General features: G+C 37.6%; 1 protein-coding gene across 1 annotated transcript in view; it reads left to right on the top strand.

The window, feature by feature from the left end:
- Nucleotides 1–15,738, top strand: part of BCAS1 (brain enriched myelin associated protein 1) — a 52,593-nt gene extending 36,855 nt beyond the window's left edge. The window contains exons 10-12 of the mRNA XM_062589220.1: nucleotides 5,424–5,489; nucleotides 8,825–9,091; nucleotides 14,681–15,738. Coding sequence (XP_062445204.1) covers nucleotides 5,424–5,489; nucleotides 8,825–9,091; nucleotides 14,681–14,755 — 408 coding nt within the window. The 3' untranslated portion in view covers nucleotides 14,756–15,738. The remainder of the gene's footprint in view (nucleotides 1–5,423; nucleotides 5,490–8,824; nucleotides 9,092–14,680) is intronic.
- Nucleotides 15,739–18,181: the final 2,443 nt, after the last annotated feature.

Here is an 18,181-nt window from a genome sequence, read left to right as displayed (position 1 = left end):
GCAGCTTTATAAATCCTTTTGTGTTGATTTAGTCTAGTTTTGACTATCAATTCCAAACAGATCCTAATTATTTTAATGTATTTATTGCCCTTGAAGCATGTCCCAAGTAGTTTCTAGTAAATAACTTTTGGATTACTGGATACTTGCCATCCTGTTGCATAGAATCCTAGCTATGTAGCTGTCATACAGCTATGTGCTGTCTGACTGGTCACCTGTCTCACTCAGTATTACTATTTCTGATTCCTAAGGCAGACAGAAGGATTTTAAACCACTCCTAAACAACTAGCCTCTCTAAAGATTTTGAATGAATTATTACACATGCTGAAAATGAAAATGTTTATGACTTCAAATTGTTTGCTGGCTTCTCCATTTAAACCTTCATCTCCCTTTACAAAGTCTTGATTTTCTCACAAGAGACTATATAGGGAAAACAGGAAAAACTTTCAGTGTGGGGGGGACAACAGCTGGGATGAGTACTGTAGAGAGAAGACACAGGGCCCTCTTTGCCCAGAATAGTTATATTGTCAGGCTGTACTGGAAGGTATAATTTCCACTCAGAAATGGTCTGTCTCCACTGTACTTTTCTCTTGAGGTCTGGCAACCCTGCAGTAATAGTCATTGAACTGGAGGCATTCCTGAGCCAGCTTTTAAATAAATAGCTCACATTTTGGCACCGTGGAGCTCAGAGCAGACTAATTTCTTTATTTTGTGGGCTGCCATTTGCAATCTCCCCAATCCTCATGCTCATATCATTAGTCTACTATTCATACTAATGCTAGTTAATCCAAAAACTAACCTAAACACATGAGACTATGCTGCACCTCTGACTACAGCATGAACGTAGATCTGGAGGAACACAGCCAGGTGCCTGACGTTTGACCATACCCTTATACTTCCTGCATGTTTGTGAGGATCTCAGTCCTTATTACCTATGACCTGAAGCACCAGAGATAAAATGATGACTTAATAAGTTTGCATCTCTTCAACACATTAAAATCTTTCACTTACAAAACTGGACAAACCTCAGTCAGTTCCTAAATGTATCTCCTGATATGCCATCTTGCATGGGAAGATACTGTGGCAAGAGGCTTCTAGAGGGAGTGGGAAATACCTTGAAGAGATAGCAGAGCCTGTACAAAATGTGCCATCCATGTGATGCAGGTCACTGACTCATCTGACACCTTTTCTCAGGAGCACTTTTTCTGGCTTGTTGCAGATGGAACAAGTGATGAATTTGTATAAGTTAGGATTCTAACAAGCATGAGTGTTTAAGGTCGCTGAAACAACCAGGCTTGTCAATGGGACAGAATTTGCAGGACTTCCTCAATAAAACTCAAGCTCCTGTTTGGTGATATATTTTGTTGTTCAGTCTCCAATCTAGTGATAGATTAACTATTACTCTGCTTGCTGAAAGAGACTGACTTAATTTTAAGTTTACATGATCACCTACCGTATTTCTCTTCTGCCTGCAGAAGACGATCTAAATGATCCTTACTTTATAAATTCCTGCAAAGACAGGAGACATTTTCGCCTTAATTCCTTTTGTATCAGTCTAGCTCCTCAAGTCAGGATGTTAAATAAATGTGTCCCTTCATACCTTCACATAACCAAATAAGCAGATATACTAGCAAAAAGAAGAAAGGCAAGCAAATTAGAAAGCTATTGAAGGAAATAGCTTTACACAGTGCATAGTCCACTGGTACTCTGTGCTACAAAGTGTTTTTGCATGATTAAAAAAAAAAATAGAGAAAAAGGATTGTTGTTTTTGTTCATATTAAGAAAATCCATAGTTCTGTTACACAGATTAACAATGAAGATGCCTAAGAAAAGGCAGCTTATCTTCTTGAGAGTCAAGACTGGGATTCAGAAAATTAAGTTTAATTCTACTTCATAGTCTATCGCCCAAACAGCCAAGTTACTTATTCTCTATATGCCTTGTATGCTGTGGGGATTGAGGGTGTATTTAAGTTCTTATCAGTTAAAAAAGAAAGAAAAAAGGAACATTAGGAAATTTGAAGATTTGTATGCTTAATTTTTGCTTATCAAACAAGACAGCAAGTCCCTGATTATTACATAACCCACAGAGTCCTCTCCTGCAGAAAGGAACTGAAAGAAACTATCATTGCTTGTGTGCCTGGTGGGAAATACCCAGTGCGACGTGTTGTCATCAGTACTCCACAGGATGGTTAGCAAAGTTCAAATTGTTGTATGTTCTTGGGGAAGCTAAGGAGAAATGAAGTTTATTCATGGTGGATGTAAATGAAAACTAAAAAGTCTGAGTAGGACAATCTGCTTTAAGTAGACTTAAAGAATGTCAGAAATACATTTCCTCCTACAAGACATCCCTAATGTAATACTGCAACACTGGTCGTCTTCCTAACCTTGATTATTCTCCAGAATAGAAAGCATAGGCGGAAAACTACCTATTCAGTTTCTGGATTGAGTTCCTTGATCTATTTAGGAATCTCTATATTCAAAAGAATCTTTAAATCATTAGATCACCATGGAGAAAGAAACATCAGGGCTTAGGGAAGAAAAGTGACGTATTCTATTCAGACAGCACCAGCACATGCACATAGCAATTAGACATTTAGATCCATATCACTACAATTAATGCTGTTGATGTAAGGATAACTGTTGCTAAAATCAGGAGTATTTTACTCTGGAAGAGGCAGCGTGCTTTTCACAGGCTGCCTGCTGACTTGCTCAGTATAGATGTCCATTCTTAATTTATATGAATTGTTTGCAATTGCAAGGGTCATAAATGTCATCAATGAGGTTGAAACGAGAGAGGGTTAATATACTACAAAAGCCATTGGGAAATTATAGTAAGATATAAAGTATTAGTTTAAAGCCCTGTGATTCAATGTGATGAAGAAGTATCATTGCTCTTTTATCTAACTAGGCCATACCTTGTACATGAATATGAAATCCTGTGCTAACTCTTGAAAATGTCACTCATGCCTCATTAATCAAAATCAAATAGCTCTTATATACAGAGTGGGATACAACTGACCTGATGAAGATGTTTTAATAGAAACAGCTACACCTGAGCTAGCCACAAAAGGTTCCCTTTAAGGACAATGAGTAAGCACTGCCAAAGACTAAAAAAGTAAATATCTAGAATTGGTTAGATGATCTAAACTCAGAAAGTTCCTATTTTTCTCCATAAAATATAAACAGAGATGTGAATTTGGATATGATAGAGCCCTCCAAAATCTCTATTTTGATATATTTCATGGACACATTAAAAGCATAAAATGGCATTCTTTAATTACAATGAGAAGAAATACTAAGGTTAAACTGAGATTCACACCTTTGTCTTCTACCAAGAAACTGATTGACAGCACAGATGGTCTGAAATAGCACCGATCTCTGCAAATAAAATGTCAGATATCTGGCTTAATGAAAACTCTCCCAAACAGAGTAAATCATTCTGGAATAACAAAAAAGGCTATTTACAAATACCCTGCAGTTGTAGGAATTATTCTGCAATGGCTATGCTGGCCCCCTGTCTGACATAAATAAACTTTTACATAATGATTAGCTTTCTGATTCAAAAATAATTATTGACAAATAATTATTTTATGTTGTTCCACCTTAATTTCCCTTTGTTATTCACAAAAATGTAGCAACCGTATTGCCTGACCCCACCCTTCTTCATTTAAAGATAGGCTGATCCACCCCTATTGCCATAGAAAGCAGAAAACAATTTCAGGAACTCAGCAGCAGCAATCCTAAATGATAAAAGCCAAGAATAAAAAGTTAGCAGTGCTCCTGAGCAAAATCTTTAAAATCATTAGGTAAAAGTTTCACTGAAAGCAACAGGGAGCTTTGTCTAGGTTAACGTCCACAAGCCCTTTACTCTTTTATGTTCTTCTGGTGAAAACTCAGACCAATTATTAAAGGTTGATTAAAGCTGTTCTTCTTTTAAAAAAGAAAAGGTAGCAAACTCGCTACTCTTATAGCATAAACTTTCTTAACATCATTACATTTCTCTGAAGGCATTTAGAGAGTCCCTGAAATAGAAACGCAAACTAGATCTTATCGCAATACATCTTCATACACTCTGGAATGAGTTACTAGCCTGTAACGTTAAGACCGACCGCACTGTGCTTCCTCTCCTCCATTTCTACAACCTCTCACACAGATAAAAACTGTCATGAGCATAAGCGTGCAAGAGACTGAGCAAAGGCACGTTCCAGAAGGAGAATATTTTTTTCTCGTAATTTGTGACAAGCAATGAATTGTCATAGAATCATTTAGTTTTTTATCATGCTGCTGCTACGTATTGATTTTCCAGGTTTAATAGGAAAATCGGATGCTGAAACAGATCCTTGTTGTAGCCTTGTACATAGGATCAGGCTGATAATGCTATGCTGCAAGTAACAAATCTACAAGCTGCAAAAAACCACAAATCTGCCTGATCTATCTTTAGAGCAAAAGTCACATCCTTTCATTGTTTTTATTGAACTTACGAAATGAAAAATGACATTTAAATTGAGGTACTTTGAAATGCTGGAGTTTATTTTATGCTTTATTACTCTGTGGCTTAAATGATACTCAGGAGAATACCATGTTGAATTCTCTAACACGCTTTTAAATTAAACATGCGCATACTATCCCTTTTGTTTCTTTTATATTACTAATAGTAACCAAAATCCAATCTAATTGTCACAGATCTTGTAATATTCACTCATTGAGCCAGTTTTGTCAAACAGGTTTTTGTTATTCTTAAAATACATAGAGGAGATCATATCTTAAAAACGTATTTCAGAGTCAAGATTTGCTTTCAATAGCCGGCCTGTGCTATAGCCTTGGGGTTTGCTTTGATTGTGCTGGCTGGGAACAGTGGGCATTGAGAAGAGCTGTTACTCTGACGCACATATTCATTTGAGAAAGAAGGCATAAACTGGAAAGTGAAAATTGGGAAAAATAGCTACCAATGACAAAATCTAAAAATATATCCATGAAAATGGGTAGGTTTTAATTATTCCTTATATGCACTTAATATGATGGTTGAATTAAAAGTCTCATTAGACCTTATAAGATAGGGTTGTCTCTGAAATGCAAGCAAAAATTCTGTTCTCAAAAAAGAAATAAAGGTTGATAGCGCTATCTTGTTTATCAGATGATATGATCTAGGGTCCACTGAGACCCCATTCATATTTCTTAAGCCTAAGTGGCAAAATTGCCTTCAAAAAGGCAATCATTTGACATAGAAGTGAACTGGCAAAAATCTCTCTTAGAGATGTGGGTACTTCAAAAATGTCAGTGGATATTCTGAAATGCCGGGTTTTGTTTTAGTGTGGTAGTGAGCATCCTTAAATCGAACCTTGAATTGATTCATGTGTGTTTTCATATTGAATTTATATTTAAACCAAAAACCTAGTTAGAAGTCCTATAATCCTTTGTTATTTTAGTCAGTCAAGGGTGATGGAGGGACAACCAAATCAGAAGAGGTAAATGGTCCAAACCCCAATCACCAAGTAAGTGCCTGGATTTTTTTTTATCTTTTGGTGATGGGTTGCTGTCACCTAATTCCATACAACTCCTGGCTTTGGAAATATAACTGTCACTGTCAGAAAAGCGATTCATGCTCACTATGTTTCATGTATTTTTCTATTTCTCTATTTATTTGTTTACTTATCTGTTTATTTTAACTACTCATCCTATTAAACATGATTTTAAAGAGTCACTGTCAGATTAAAAATTATGCTTTTTTTCCAAATGTTTTCCTGTTGTTTAAACATAATAAAAATCATTTTTCTGTTCAGTTTTGTTTCTCTTTCTCTCTCTCTCTTCCTATTATTTTACTTTCTGCACATTCCTTGACTTAAGCAGTGAAACTAACTACATACATTAGAATAATTTTTTTTGTAGATATATTTTTGTCTTCTAAGGACAAAATTATTTAGATGGAAACTATATGGAAGAAAAGTGAGAGTGAAAATTAAAACTTTTCACTGAAATTTAAGGAAGAGCAAGAAAAAATCCTTATTTCATACAATAGTTTGGGGGGAGGTTAGACAATCTGATCAGGTGACTAAAAGTTACAGTCTTGCATCCATTTCTTACTAAGTAGCAATCAGTTTCCTTCCATTTTTTTAACTTCTAAGTCTTCCTTATTATCTCACTTACACTGGTATAAATTAGCACAATTTTGCTATATAAAACAGCTCAGGAAAAGAACGTATCTGCTTTTGTGACTTTTTCCTTTTTTAGAGTTTGCATGAAGCAATCTCCTTAAATTATCCTGTACTGTTTCTGGAATGCTGTGATTCTTGTTCACTTTTCATTACTGCCATTCTGCATGCTACAGAAATGCATCAGATCATTGATCCAAAGTCCAGTGAAATTTATGAAGTCTTTCTTTTGCATTTAGAATGGAGCTCTGGATTAAGGCCTCTTGTAACATTACAGGGAAAAATACTATCCTGCTAATCTTTTTTTTTTTTCTTTTTTTGTCCCCCTGTGGCACTGTTAATGCCAAGAGAACTAAAGCAATCTGTCAAGTGCAGATCAACCTTTAGAATAAGAAACATTAACATGTTTCATTATTCATAGCTTTCACTTTGTATTTCCTGAGCTGCTCTCATCAATATAAAATATGCCAATTTCCTGCCTTTCAAAGTTAATATGAAACACCTCAAAGAGATTATCTGACTTTTACATATATATATATATTTTGCCTGGAAAATGTATTATGAATATTTTTAAAGTGTTTAGTTGGAATAACATCAAAGGCCCAAATCTGCTTATAGAAATAGTCCTGTTGCATCCAGCTTGAATTTTGCTGCAGTACCATAACTACTGGGCACTTAGATAATCAAATATGTGTGGTAAGGAAGAGTCTATTCTAATTTTTCACCCACAAAGTAAACCCACAGATTTCACAGAGTGTTAAGTCATTCTAGCATCTTTGAACACAGACATACTCAGCCTCACAAGTGTATTTGGGGTGACGTGGTTATTTTTGAATTGAATGTCCACATCTGCTACTGCACCAGAGAGAAACATTTCAAAAGAAAACCAGGGCAAATAAGAGTTATAAGGATCCTGTCAAGCTAACTGATGGGGCCAGCAAACTGAGTGCTTCCCCTTCTCATTCTGAAATGAGAATAAAAACCAAGCAGAATTAAATTTGGGTTTATGAAGCTCCATTTGTTGTTCTGGGAGAGATCTTGCATCACTTGGGCACTCAAAAGTGCATCTAAGCAGGTCTCTTTCCTCAAGTGAAGTGAACAAGATGCAGACAGTGTGCACTGGCTGTGTAGTTAGAGCAAGCAGTCCTCTTGTATTTTGAGATTATTGAATTTGCTTTAATAAACTACTGGCTCTCAGATTGCCTGCCTGTGGTGCATGGGGCTACTGATCATAGGATTGCACCTCCAGATTTCACACATTGTCCTCATGTCTCTGCTGCAGAACGTGAACAAAGAGAAGGAAAAAGAGACTAACTTCATGACCGTGTATTTTGTATATAAAAGCAGACAAATCCAGATATAAGCAAATATGCACACCCTTATAAATGTCTGCCCTTAAAGAAATAGTTAAATATAAACATGTATTTTGTTGAGGACTTAATGCATTCAGTTTTGACTATTCAGCTTTTTTAAAAAATTTAAGTGGGGAAAAAAGAAGAATCAAGATAAAATGTCACCCCACCTCTTTCTTGATTTCCTAAAACAATCCTAGAGATTGGGTTGAGAAGTTTTTTTTTTTTTAAATATATATCTAATAGGTTTATTTACGTACTATTTCTCTAGAGTTTCTGCTTTCAGATTTTTATGTGAAATCATGATATCTACAAATTTCCTTGTTTTTAATGAAAGTTAAGCTAGTCATGTAAGCGGATAACAGTAACTCTAAGCTTTTAGAAGAACACTAAACTTTTCAAGAGTAATGGTAATATTCCAGAAGTTGGGAAAACTGTACATCATTTAGCTCTGAGCTATCACCTGAGTGCAAATGTCATATTTCCAGCAGTTAAATATGACAAATAAATAAATAAGGTAATATGATTTTTGGCATAAGGAAAAAGAAAATCCTATTTGCAAGCAGATTTCCTAGCAAGAACATATCTAGTCATTTGCTACTGTGGTAACAGTTTCATTGTCTTATCTTCCTTGACAGATCTGAATTTTTTTTCTGTGAACTTCAATCATCTCCCTTTCTTTTCTGAGTTTCATAATCTTTGCCCCTTACTATAAATAGGTACTCTGTCATTACATTTATCTTTGGAATATTCACTCTCTCTTCTTTTGCACTTGTACAAGGAATTTGTGTAACACTGGCTTTCCATAGCCAAATCAGTATGTTGGATTAATTAATTAATTAATTTTTGGTGGAGTGTTGCAGTTTTATAGTGGACTCTTTTTATCCTTTACTTTGATACCAGTTACTTCCTTTCTCTCTCAAACCCTACCCCTGCACTTTTCAGCTGCTTTCACAGCCTCAGATGCAGAAGTTGAGGGAGTCACAGTTTAAAGTGCATGCCTGTGACTCTTTGCATCTTCCCATGCATGTTCTCTGCCTCCTAAAGCAGCTTCAGCATAGACATATACAAAAATAAAGTAAGTCTATGCAGTAATGGCTTTTATCTTGCAGTCTTTGCTCTTAAGTAATCCTATGAAATCTCCCTAGGAGTACTTCCTAAAGTCAAGGCTATAGGAGCCAGTCTCAAACTCTGTAAATAAAAACCTGTTGGATAGCAGGATTTCTTCCTGACAGGTTGCCTTTCATTTTTTAATGTATTTATGGATCACCTGCCAAAATGTTTACATCTCCCATTAAAAATAACCATTGTTTGAAACTGCTTTAGACATCAAACTCCACAGAGAGGCCAGTTGCCCCAGCTGAAAGTGAACCTGTGGGCCAAAAGAGCAAAGAGAGTTCAAAAGACAAGAAGTCGACAGTGGAGCTGAGCAAGCAAAAAGGCAACAAACAGGAAACCAGAGAACAGCTAGACTCCAGAGAGCAGCAAACAACTGAGACTGATTCCATCCAGAATGGAGGAGACACTTCAAAGGAACCCTCCTTCAAGAAGACAGAGAAGAGGCAGTCCTTTGGAGGGTTCTTAAAGGGCCTCGTACGTTAATTTCATCCTATCTTTTTAAGTCATTATTCAACTGATTTAAACATCAGACCTGCAAGTTGCTTGCCATGTGAGATTTGTGCTGTGGTGCATAGTGCTCCAGCTGGCACTGAGGGTTACAACAAAGAAGTGCAACTTTACAAGCAGCTTGCAGGACTAAGGCAAAACAAGAGCAAGTTTTTAGTCAAAGGCAAAAAAAAAAAAAACCACTTGGACCTCAGGGTAAGTCTTAGGCAAGTACAATCTGCTATGGGACAGCTATACTTGTTCCCATGCCCCTATTTAGAGGTTCATGCCCTGGCTACACAGATGACTCAACTCTTCCTGTAGCAGGTACTGAACCACCCATAAATTATGGTATGTATATTAAGGAAAAGCGAAAGAGTACATCTGTCTGCAGCGATGCTGCTTCAAAGCAGCATGGGCATCCCTTGCAAGGAGAGACTTTCTCCAGGAGCAAATCAGGGTAGACCTCTTGGTGCATGGGAGGTAACAGAGCTGTCACTAGATAAGCTCCTTGCATTATCAACCAGTAATAGACTAGTTAGTGCACAAAAAAATACAGGTGTATTTTTATTTCCTACCTTATTTTGTAAAATCTCACTTTCAGCTTGCCATGTTCCCTTCACCAAAACCTGAAACGTAGATACAAAAGAATTTAGGATACATTTCTACAAGGCTTGGTATTACTGATGCAACTAGAGCTTCCTCATAGCGCTCAGTAGATGGGAATTCCTCTTTCTTTTTTTCTCTTCTTTTTCTTTTTTCCCCTCCTTGAACACATTCAGAGGTCAATGCATAAACAAAAACACAGGTTAGACCTGGGATTGCCTTTCAAGCCTCAGTGCAAGAGGACAGATTTCCATTGCTTTTTATAAATCAGTTGAAAGGAAGTAGTTTACTTCTTTTTCCTCGCAATCTGCCACAACAGCATTGAATCCACAGAGTTATGGGGTCATTTTTAGCATCTTTTAGAAAGCTCATTTGCAAACTGAGCTTCATCACAAATTCAAAGCACTGATTTGACTACATTACCTGTAATGCTTCGTAGTGAATCTGGTTTCTCTGAGACACACAGAGCTTTTTACTTTCTTCCGTACTCTGCTTCTAAGGCTGTCATGAAAGAAAAAAAAAACAGGCAGCCCTCTGGGCCTAAAAGAAGAAAAGTAAAGTAATACATGTTGAAATGATAACCCTGATTTGAAAATTAGCCCTGTTAGAACACTCTGTTATAAAGTTACACAGCTATACAGACCACTATGACTCATTTTGAGGCAGATGTTTTTCCACATCATAAGAAGTGTTTAATTTACACACATTTCACAGAATTACTCTATATCCTACAGAGAGCTATTTGCATTACCAAAATAATTATGGGTAAGCAGGACGATTAAGAACAAAAGAACAAACTCTTTCTGTGGGATTTATTAATAACAATCCAGCCACTTACTTCTGCTTTTTGTGTTTCACTCCACTGTTCTGTGGTAAAATCCTAGTCCATTAAGAATCAGTGGGATTTTCCTGTAGATTTCACTGGAACAAGGAAGTCATGGAGCTCACTGTAGTAACCAACAACTTCCATTGACTTCCATTAATCTGTGGCACCCACTGAAATCAAGAGGAGAAATCTTCTTGCTTATTATAATGTGAAAAAAAAAAAAAAAAAAACAGGTCTGTTGCTTAATAGTTATCTATAAGGTATATTAGCTAACTGAAATTATCAAACGTGTGTGTTTGTGCACATGTACTTTTCTTTCCTCACCCTTTGCCTCCAAATTTCTATATGAAATTGCCCTTGTGCACAATGTTGGTGTGACTGCATAATGTATGAGTCACACTCACAACTGCAGTGTGTAGCTGTAGTATTCTGCAATGTGTGTTTGAAACTGCTCCTCCCCGCTCCCAGAAGTGAAATCAGGAGTTCTGTTACTTCAACCACTTAGAAAATGGTAACAGATCTCTTATGTCAACTGGAGGAAAGGGGAAAGAGACACATTTTTCTGGCATAGGTTATCTAGAAATGGGTAAATGTTAACTACCTCTATTATTTCTAGAGATAATTGAGATTTGTTTTCCTGATCTGGAGATTTGCTGAAATTAAGTACTGAGAGCTTTCCTCTGTCAAAATGCTCACTGAAGCCAGTGTATGAGAAAGAGCTTCTCTGCTTGTTGACAGCTGCCCTTTATTTTGTATAATGTCATTCACACAAACTGTATCCAAAAAATCTTTTGTAGAGTTTAACAATAGATACAAATTTAGAATTATTCCAGAGATTAGGAAGTGTAAGCAAGCAAGGAAACATCCTTTCAAGTGCAAGTTCTTAGAAGACTCAGAGATGCAGGAAAGGTATCTCTGATTCAAAGGGGATGAGAAAGCTTTTGATCAGAGGTAAAAAGACGAAAAAAAAAAGGAGAAAAAAGACAAAGAAGGAAGAGATGTTCTGTGAGATAGTTTTGCATGTTCAAAGAGTAAACTAGACAATTTGACTGTGTAGTCCCTCATCTTCTGCTGTATTTATAGAGGCCGATGGGATCCCTACATCTTCCATCTCCCATTAATAGGAGATGGTGTTAAAAAAACAGTTTTGATAACAATATAGTTGATTTGGCCAGTTTATTGTGCTTTTGAACTGGGAAAAACAACCTGCTCCTGAAGTGATTAAGTATATATTTCCATTGCACTGGACATTCTGGCTTCTTTATACAAGAAGAATTAAATTTAAAATCAAAAAGATATGGAAAAATTTTCACAGAGAATGACCACCTCTCTTTCCATTTCACTGACAAGATTACCCACACTGACAAGAAGACCCCCATTGCAATGGGTCCAAAAAATAATCTCCACATTTTCTACATGATCAAATTAAGTCTCAGGAAGGTGTAATCATTAATCTAAAAGTATTACATCAGAAAGAAACCAAAATTTCCATTCAAGATAACAGCTCTGGTATCTGGTAACAACTTCCCAGACAAAATATTCAGCTCTGTACTGAGAAAATGGAAGACTTTTAACAGGAGATTCAGTAGGCCTTACTTGCTCACATAATCCATGCCCACTGAACTCCCCCTAAATTCTGGTCAGCTATTTCAAAAGCAGCTATTTTAACAACGTTCACTCCTGAACTTGTTGATTCCTCTGGGAAAGCACACAGTGTTAAAGGATGTCATAGTGCAGGAATGCAGCTGACGAGAATACTTCAGTTCAGGCAACTGCTCCCAGTTGGGCTAACAAATGCTGAAACTTTTGATACAAACAGAGCCACTTAGGCAAGCAAAAAGTGGCATGGCCTAGCTTGTACAGTTTTGGCACAGACAGTAAGGTCCCATGACTGTCCTTAGAGCAAAGAAGATGAATTTGTAACCTAGATAATTTAGAAAGATTGGTATTTCCAAAAAAAAAAAAAAAAAAAAGAAAAAAAAAAGAAAAGAAAAAAAGAAAAAGAAAAGAAAGAAAGAAAAAAAGGCATTATTTTCTGAGCTAAAATAACTCATACTGAAGTTGTTGGAGGTAGGAGCTCTAAGCATGCAGAAACTATCCTGCTGGCCTATTTCAGATCAGAATATCAGGTATACTGACAAAAGCTTCCCAGGCACACAACCTGAAGAATAAACTACCCCAACTCTATTACATTCCTGTGCAGGCAGTTTGAAGTGTTCTGCCCAAATTAAGTATGTTCCAGCCTAACCACCACAAAGGGGGACAACTTCCACTGTGCTTACGAGGGCTACGCAAAGTAACTGAGAGCAATCTGTGAATCTATGGCACATGTGCTTCTGAACCTGACAGCAGAGCCAGAATTTGTCCATTAAAAGCACAGGAACAAAGTTCTATATTTAACTTAAGGCTCGGAAATTCCAATTTAACAAGAATCATTGGTGAGTTTCTTTCAAAGCTTCCTGTTTCAATCAGCAAGCCACCTTGAAAATGGGCGCAGCAGGGAGACTGTAACATAGGCAAACATTAACCTATCTGCAAATGTGCTAAATGAGTCAAAATGGGGATTATCTGAAAGGAGCACACAGTCTGCATCATTTATAGGAGGTGCAGCAAATGGTATCATCTTATTTCTTAGGTCATCCTAGAAATTGTTTAATATCATTTATTAAACCACGCACAAGAACAGTCAGCTGACAGACCCCAAGTTAATCTTGTAATGCAGGAAATCATTTAACAGATGTCTAGACTGTTAGGATTACTGGACAAATTTGGAGTGACTAGCTCGTTTGGTATTGTTTGATAGACATTAGAACCTGTTACATTATATATTTTTAAGTGTCTTCTGTTGCTGTTGGATATAAGTAGCCCCCAAAAAATCACTCTGTTCTAGTGTCTGTTCCAAATTCAACATCAATAAAAGTAGAAGCAAATTCATTGCTGTCCGTGGAGCTGTAACTGCCCACATCAACACAGGATTACAGTTAGCAAAAGGCAGAGGATTCTCTTAGTCCATTGTGATCGTTAGCTGCTTTTTTATATATGCTAAGATTTTCAAAGGCAAAAATTAAAAGGATACCAATGAATTCAAGCCTAATAATCAATATATATATATAAAAAAAAATGCTGCTAGCTCCTTAGAGGAATGAGGAAGTCAAGATCTTTCACTCTCCCAGTTTGCTACAGAACAGTCCTATGGTGACCTAACGCATGAGTCAGGTTTCCCGTGTGTAATATATTGTGTGAAAGGACAATTAGCGTATGATTCTTCACAGTTCTTATTGTAAGGAAAACATTTAGCAGTCAGCTATAACTTTGTCACTATACTTTTCTGCTAAGCCCACAATGATATAGGCATCTGGCTACAAAACAAGATTTGCAACTGCACACAGATTTAACTGTACCCTCTAAAAGAGTATTTGTGGATCCATTTTGCTGTTCTGAAATGTTTAATAGTCTCAAGGCCAATAAAATTGGGTCAAAGCATCTTAAACTAAAGCCAAATTTTTGTCAATTACTGGTCAAAAATTTGGTTGGTATATCTAGACCAGTGCATTTCCTCCACCTAAGCCAGATTACTGTCTTGAACTGATTCCAAAACCAAAATTGTATTTGTAGTGTAAAAAAGCTGTATCACTCTAACATTGTCAAATACCTGTCATGCATAACAGTATTTAATGTTCCTTTAACTTAGAGCAGATCAAGGCTGGCTATAATATAACTATTAATCATGCTTGAAGGACTCTTAAATCAGAGATGATGGTTTCAGTGAACCATCTGGACCAGGGATATTTTAGTGAGAATAATGCCAGAACTACAATACTACAGATACACAGCAGCATGTCTCTGATTTGGTTAGTGCAGTTTCTGAGTACAATTTCTTCCTATGCTGACTGAGAAAATTGTATTAATATAAGCAATCAACACTTTTAGGGAAAATTATAGGCAGTAGCATTCTAGGATTGTCATGATACAGATGGTTCTCATATACTTAAGTGTATTTTCAAAAGGGCAAATGAAAAAAAAAAAAAGCAGTGAGGTGATATGAGTAGAAAATGCCTGCTAGCAAAGTTCTAACATGTAATTCCAAACTTAACTGTTATGAAATGTTCAACACTATTTATAAATTTCTATATCTTATTCCACAGGGTCCTAAAAGGATGTCTGATGCCGAAGTGCAAACAGATCCCGTGTCTATCCTACCTGCTGGGAAATCCAAGTAATGAATACACTTGGCTGCTGAAGGAGCAGCAGCTGTCTATGAGCTCCCATGCAGTAAAGATGACTCATTATTTTCCTTTATATGGCTGTCATCAAATATCTGAGGCTAAAGCAAACACTGTTGTATCATTTAAGGTATATCATTTACAGGATTTGTTGATTAGATGCTAGAAAGTAGCTGTAAAGATTAAACCAAAACTCTGACAAGAAGCAATGTGTAGTATTACACTTAAAAGGAGGTTATGTGGATGATTTTAAGTCTATGGAGGGTAGGGTATGTAAGGTAAGAAAGTGGTAGTGAATTAAATAAATGGCAGAAAAAGTGCATGTGACAAAGGAATGCAGTTTGTGCAGCAAGGCATGAGAAACAAATCCTCAGCTAGCGAGCTTTAAAACAGCCCAGGGCAGGGGGGGGAGAGGAAGCTCTTTTGATAAACTTTATACTTAAAAGTAAAAACAACCAAGCCACCTTCTATGGTTTTCAACAGTGCTTAAATTAGCAAAGTCTACATTATAATAGAATCAGTGATTATAAGGTTATGCTTCATATTGGTTATTAATGTAAAATAAAAAGCTAAAATGCAAAGGCTTTACATGATTGAGACAACTTCTCTCTTGTCTTGGCGAGGTGTGATAACAAATTAAAAACTATTTAAAGTTCTAATAGGAACACAAGGGGGCACCCACATCCCCACTGCAGTCCTAACTCCAAGGCCTTGCCTACAATCTTGTTATTAATGTTTTTCAGATGATAGGAAAAAACTTAGTTGTTTCATCAAATACTTGTTTATATCCATACTTGTAATTAATCCTAGTAGAAACCAAAATCAAGGCTGATCGGGCCTCTCCCTGCTTTACAAGACTCTTGTAATAACTAGTTAATAAATTTTACAGAAAATTAAGATTTCTGTGGTTTGTTCAACCCTGGACTAGCTCAGACAGGGAACCATGGGCCTTACTCTTTAATTCACACTAGCATCTGAATGATACTGTACTGTATATTTTGATTTTCTTATGATAAAATAAACTAATACTTATCCTTTCAAAAAATTCATTTGCCTCTTTAATCCTAAAACTAAGTTTGTTATTTATGTCCCTGTTTTCTGGTAATTGATGCAACACTAAATCAATCACATAAAAACTGCATAAATTTGACATAATCTGCAGATTTACATTTCTTACTAGTTATAGAAAACAGAGGTAAAAGAAATATGTTGCTCCATAGGAGTAACGTTGTAGGCAGATGATATTTTTGCAGTGGCCTCTGCTAACCTGTAGACTAGTAGTGAAGAACCAAAACTTGTTACTGGTTCTCTGCACACAGAACACAAAAGCCTGCCTTCATCTTTTAGTTACAACAGTACTTTCTGTTCTTCTCCCTAGCACAATGGGCCTTTGATGCCAGAGAAAGTAATATTAATCAAGAGTGAGTGCTTACAGATTTTAGACCTGATTCATAATGACCTATTTCTACATCAGTTAGGACCAGTGACTTCTGTGGATCCTCATTCATGGTAGCAAAAGAGACGAATAGGGCGTATTATATCCATCTTCGCAGCAAAAGAAAAGCCTTAGACTTTGTCTCTGCTATAAAAGCATACAGCTTTAATTAGATCAATGCATGTAAAGTTATATTCAGCGAGGTATCCACCAATGTTACATTCTGGTATGAAAATGCCAGATACCAGCACAGTGATTGTTATCAGAAAAAAGGAATATGTTATACAGTGTCTTCATACTGGTGCAATTTCCTCTATATTAGGATAGCATTTAAGTAATTTTCATCTAAAAATATGCTCTGGGTAATTTATTATACATATTATTATTATAGATAGACCAGGCCTTCTGTGGATGAAAACAACTGGAGAACACTTCCTGGTCTGCACTTTAAGGTCTATACTGATTGCAAGTCTGTAGCTCTAGAGACAATTAGGACTAGTGGCCATGTGATCTGACAATATCACTTGGCAATGGGGCTAATTTCAGGAATCAGGAAACCCTCTTGGCAGAAAAACAAGAAAATCAGTAAGTTTGGCTGTGGATGTTCTTATGCCACTGAGCTATTATTGCAGATGAAATAACGGTTAGTGTTGGCACTGCCTCCCACGTAGAAACTCCCCGTTTCGTTTGATTCCTCTCTGGCAACAGGAACAAAAGCTTTGAAGAAGCAGAGTCAGCCTTCTCATAAAGCAGCAGCAGATGAAGCCCCAAGAGGAAGAAAGGTCTTAGGAGATGCATCCACAGTTAAGTTGAGCTTCCGCATTCCACATGTCATGTAAGAAACATACAAGTATAGCTTTTACGTTCAGGCTTGGTAAAGCTTAACAAGTCATTTGAAAATCAAAGCTTTGGAAAAGGCTGCAATCCAAGACAAATTAAAAAGTAGTCAAACCACTACACTGCATTAAGGTTCTGTTGTCAACAAATAAGCTCTGTCTTTTTACACAGGACCTTTTGATTGGAATTGAAGCAAGTCTGATTGCTTCCGTGATCTTAAGGTGTGTTTCCTGCTAGCGTTTTTTAAAGAATATTTAAGAACCAAATGCAATGTCAAATATAGAAATATCCCATGGAATGAGTTAAAATTTTTACCTTTTGCATAAGGAAGGCCTCCCTCTGCTGTCACAAGCACTGCTCTTCAAAGGATGAGTTATCTGTGCACCAAACTCCACAAGCCAAGCGCAAAAAAACAATCAAATCTTGCACCGAGTTCAGTGTTGCAGGTTTCCCTAACCTGAAAGCAAATTATCCACCATGAAAGTATATTCGAGCTCAATTGTTCTGCTCTGGAGGCTGTCCAGATGTTTAACTTCATTAAACTTCAAGAGGGTTTTTATAGATAATTCCTGGCAAAACTGCCCTAAGCTGACTGTTGTGTATACAGCCTCAATGGAACAATGCAATTTCCGGTATTAAACAGTCCACCCATTAATTGTGTGTATAACCAGCCGCTAATTACCACTGCACGCAAAATAACTTTAGCTGCTGTTATTTATTTATTTGTTACAAGCACTGCCTACAGACTCTTACCAGACCAAACAAGCGAGGAAGAGCGCGGCGGTTCTCCGCAGGCTGGGGCCTGTGCGCAGACGGCCACGCTGGCCCGGGCCTGGCCCAGGCCGCGTCTCCGTGGGGCTGCCACGCCGCCGTGTCCCGTGACGCTGGGGGCCGCGGGGGCGCTGCCCCACGGTGGGGGGGAAACCGAGGCAGCGGAGCGGCGTGCGCTCAGGTAGGCTTCGGGGGGGCTGCGGCCGGCGCCCCGGCACCCGGCTGCCTTCTGCGGGAGGTCTGCGGAGGAGGGCCTTGCTGGGGGCCGCAAAATGGCGGCGGGGCGTGAGGGGAGGGCGCCAGGCGCGTGGCCGGCGCGCACGACTGCTGCTTCTCGCGTGGACGCCAGAGCAGCGGGCGCCGCTCGGGAGCAGCCCGGA

Source organism: Rhea pennata, chromosome 16 (genome assembly GCF_028389875.1).
Source record: "Rhea pennata isolate bPtePen1 chromosome 16, bPtePen1.pri, whole genome shotgun sequence".
NCBI lineage: Eukaryota > Metazoa > Chordata > Aves > Rheiformes > Rheidae > Rhea > Rhea pennata.
Note: the sequence above shows the minus strand (reverse complement) of the source record. Positions and strands in the feature narration are given on the sequence as shown.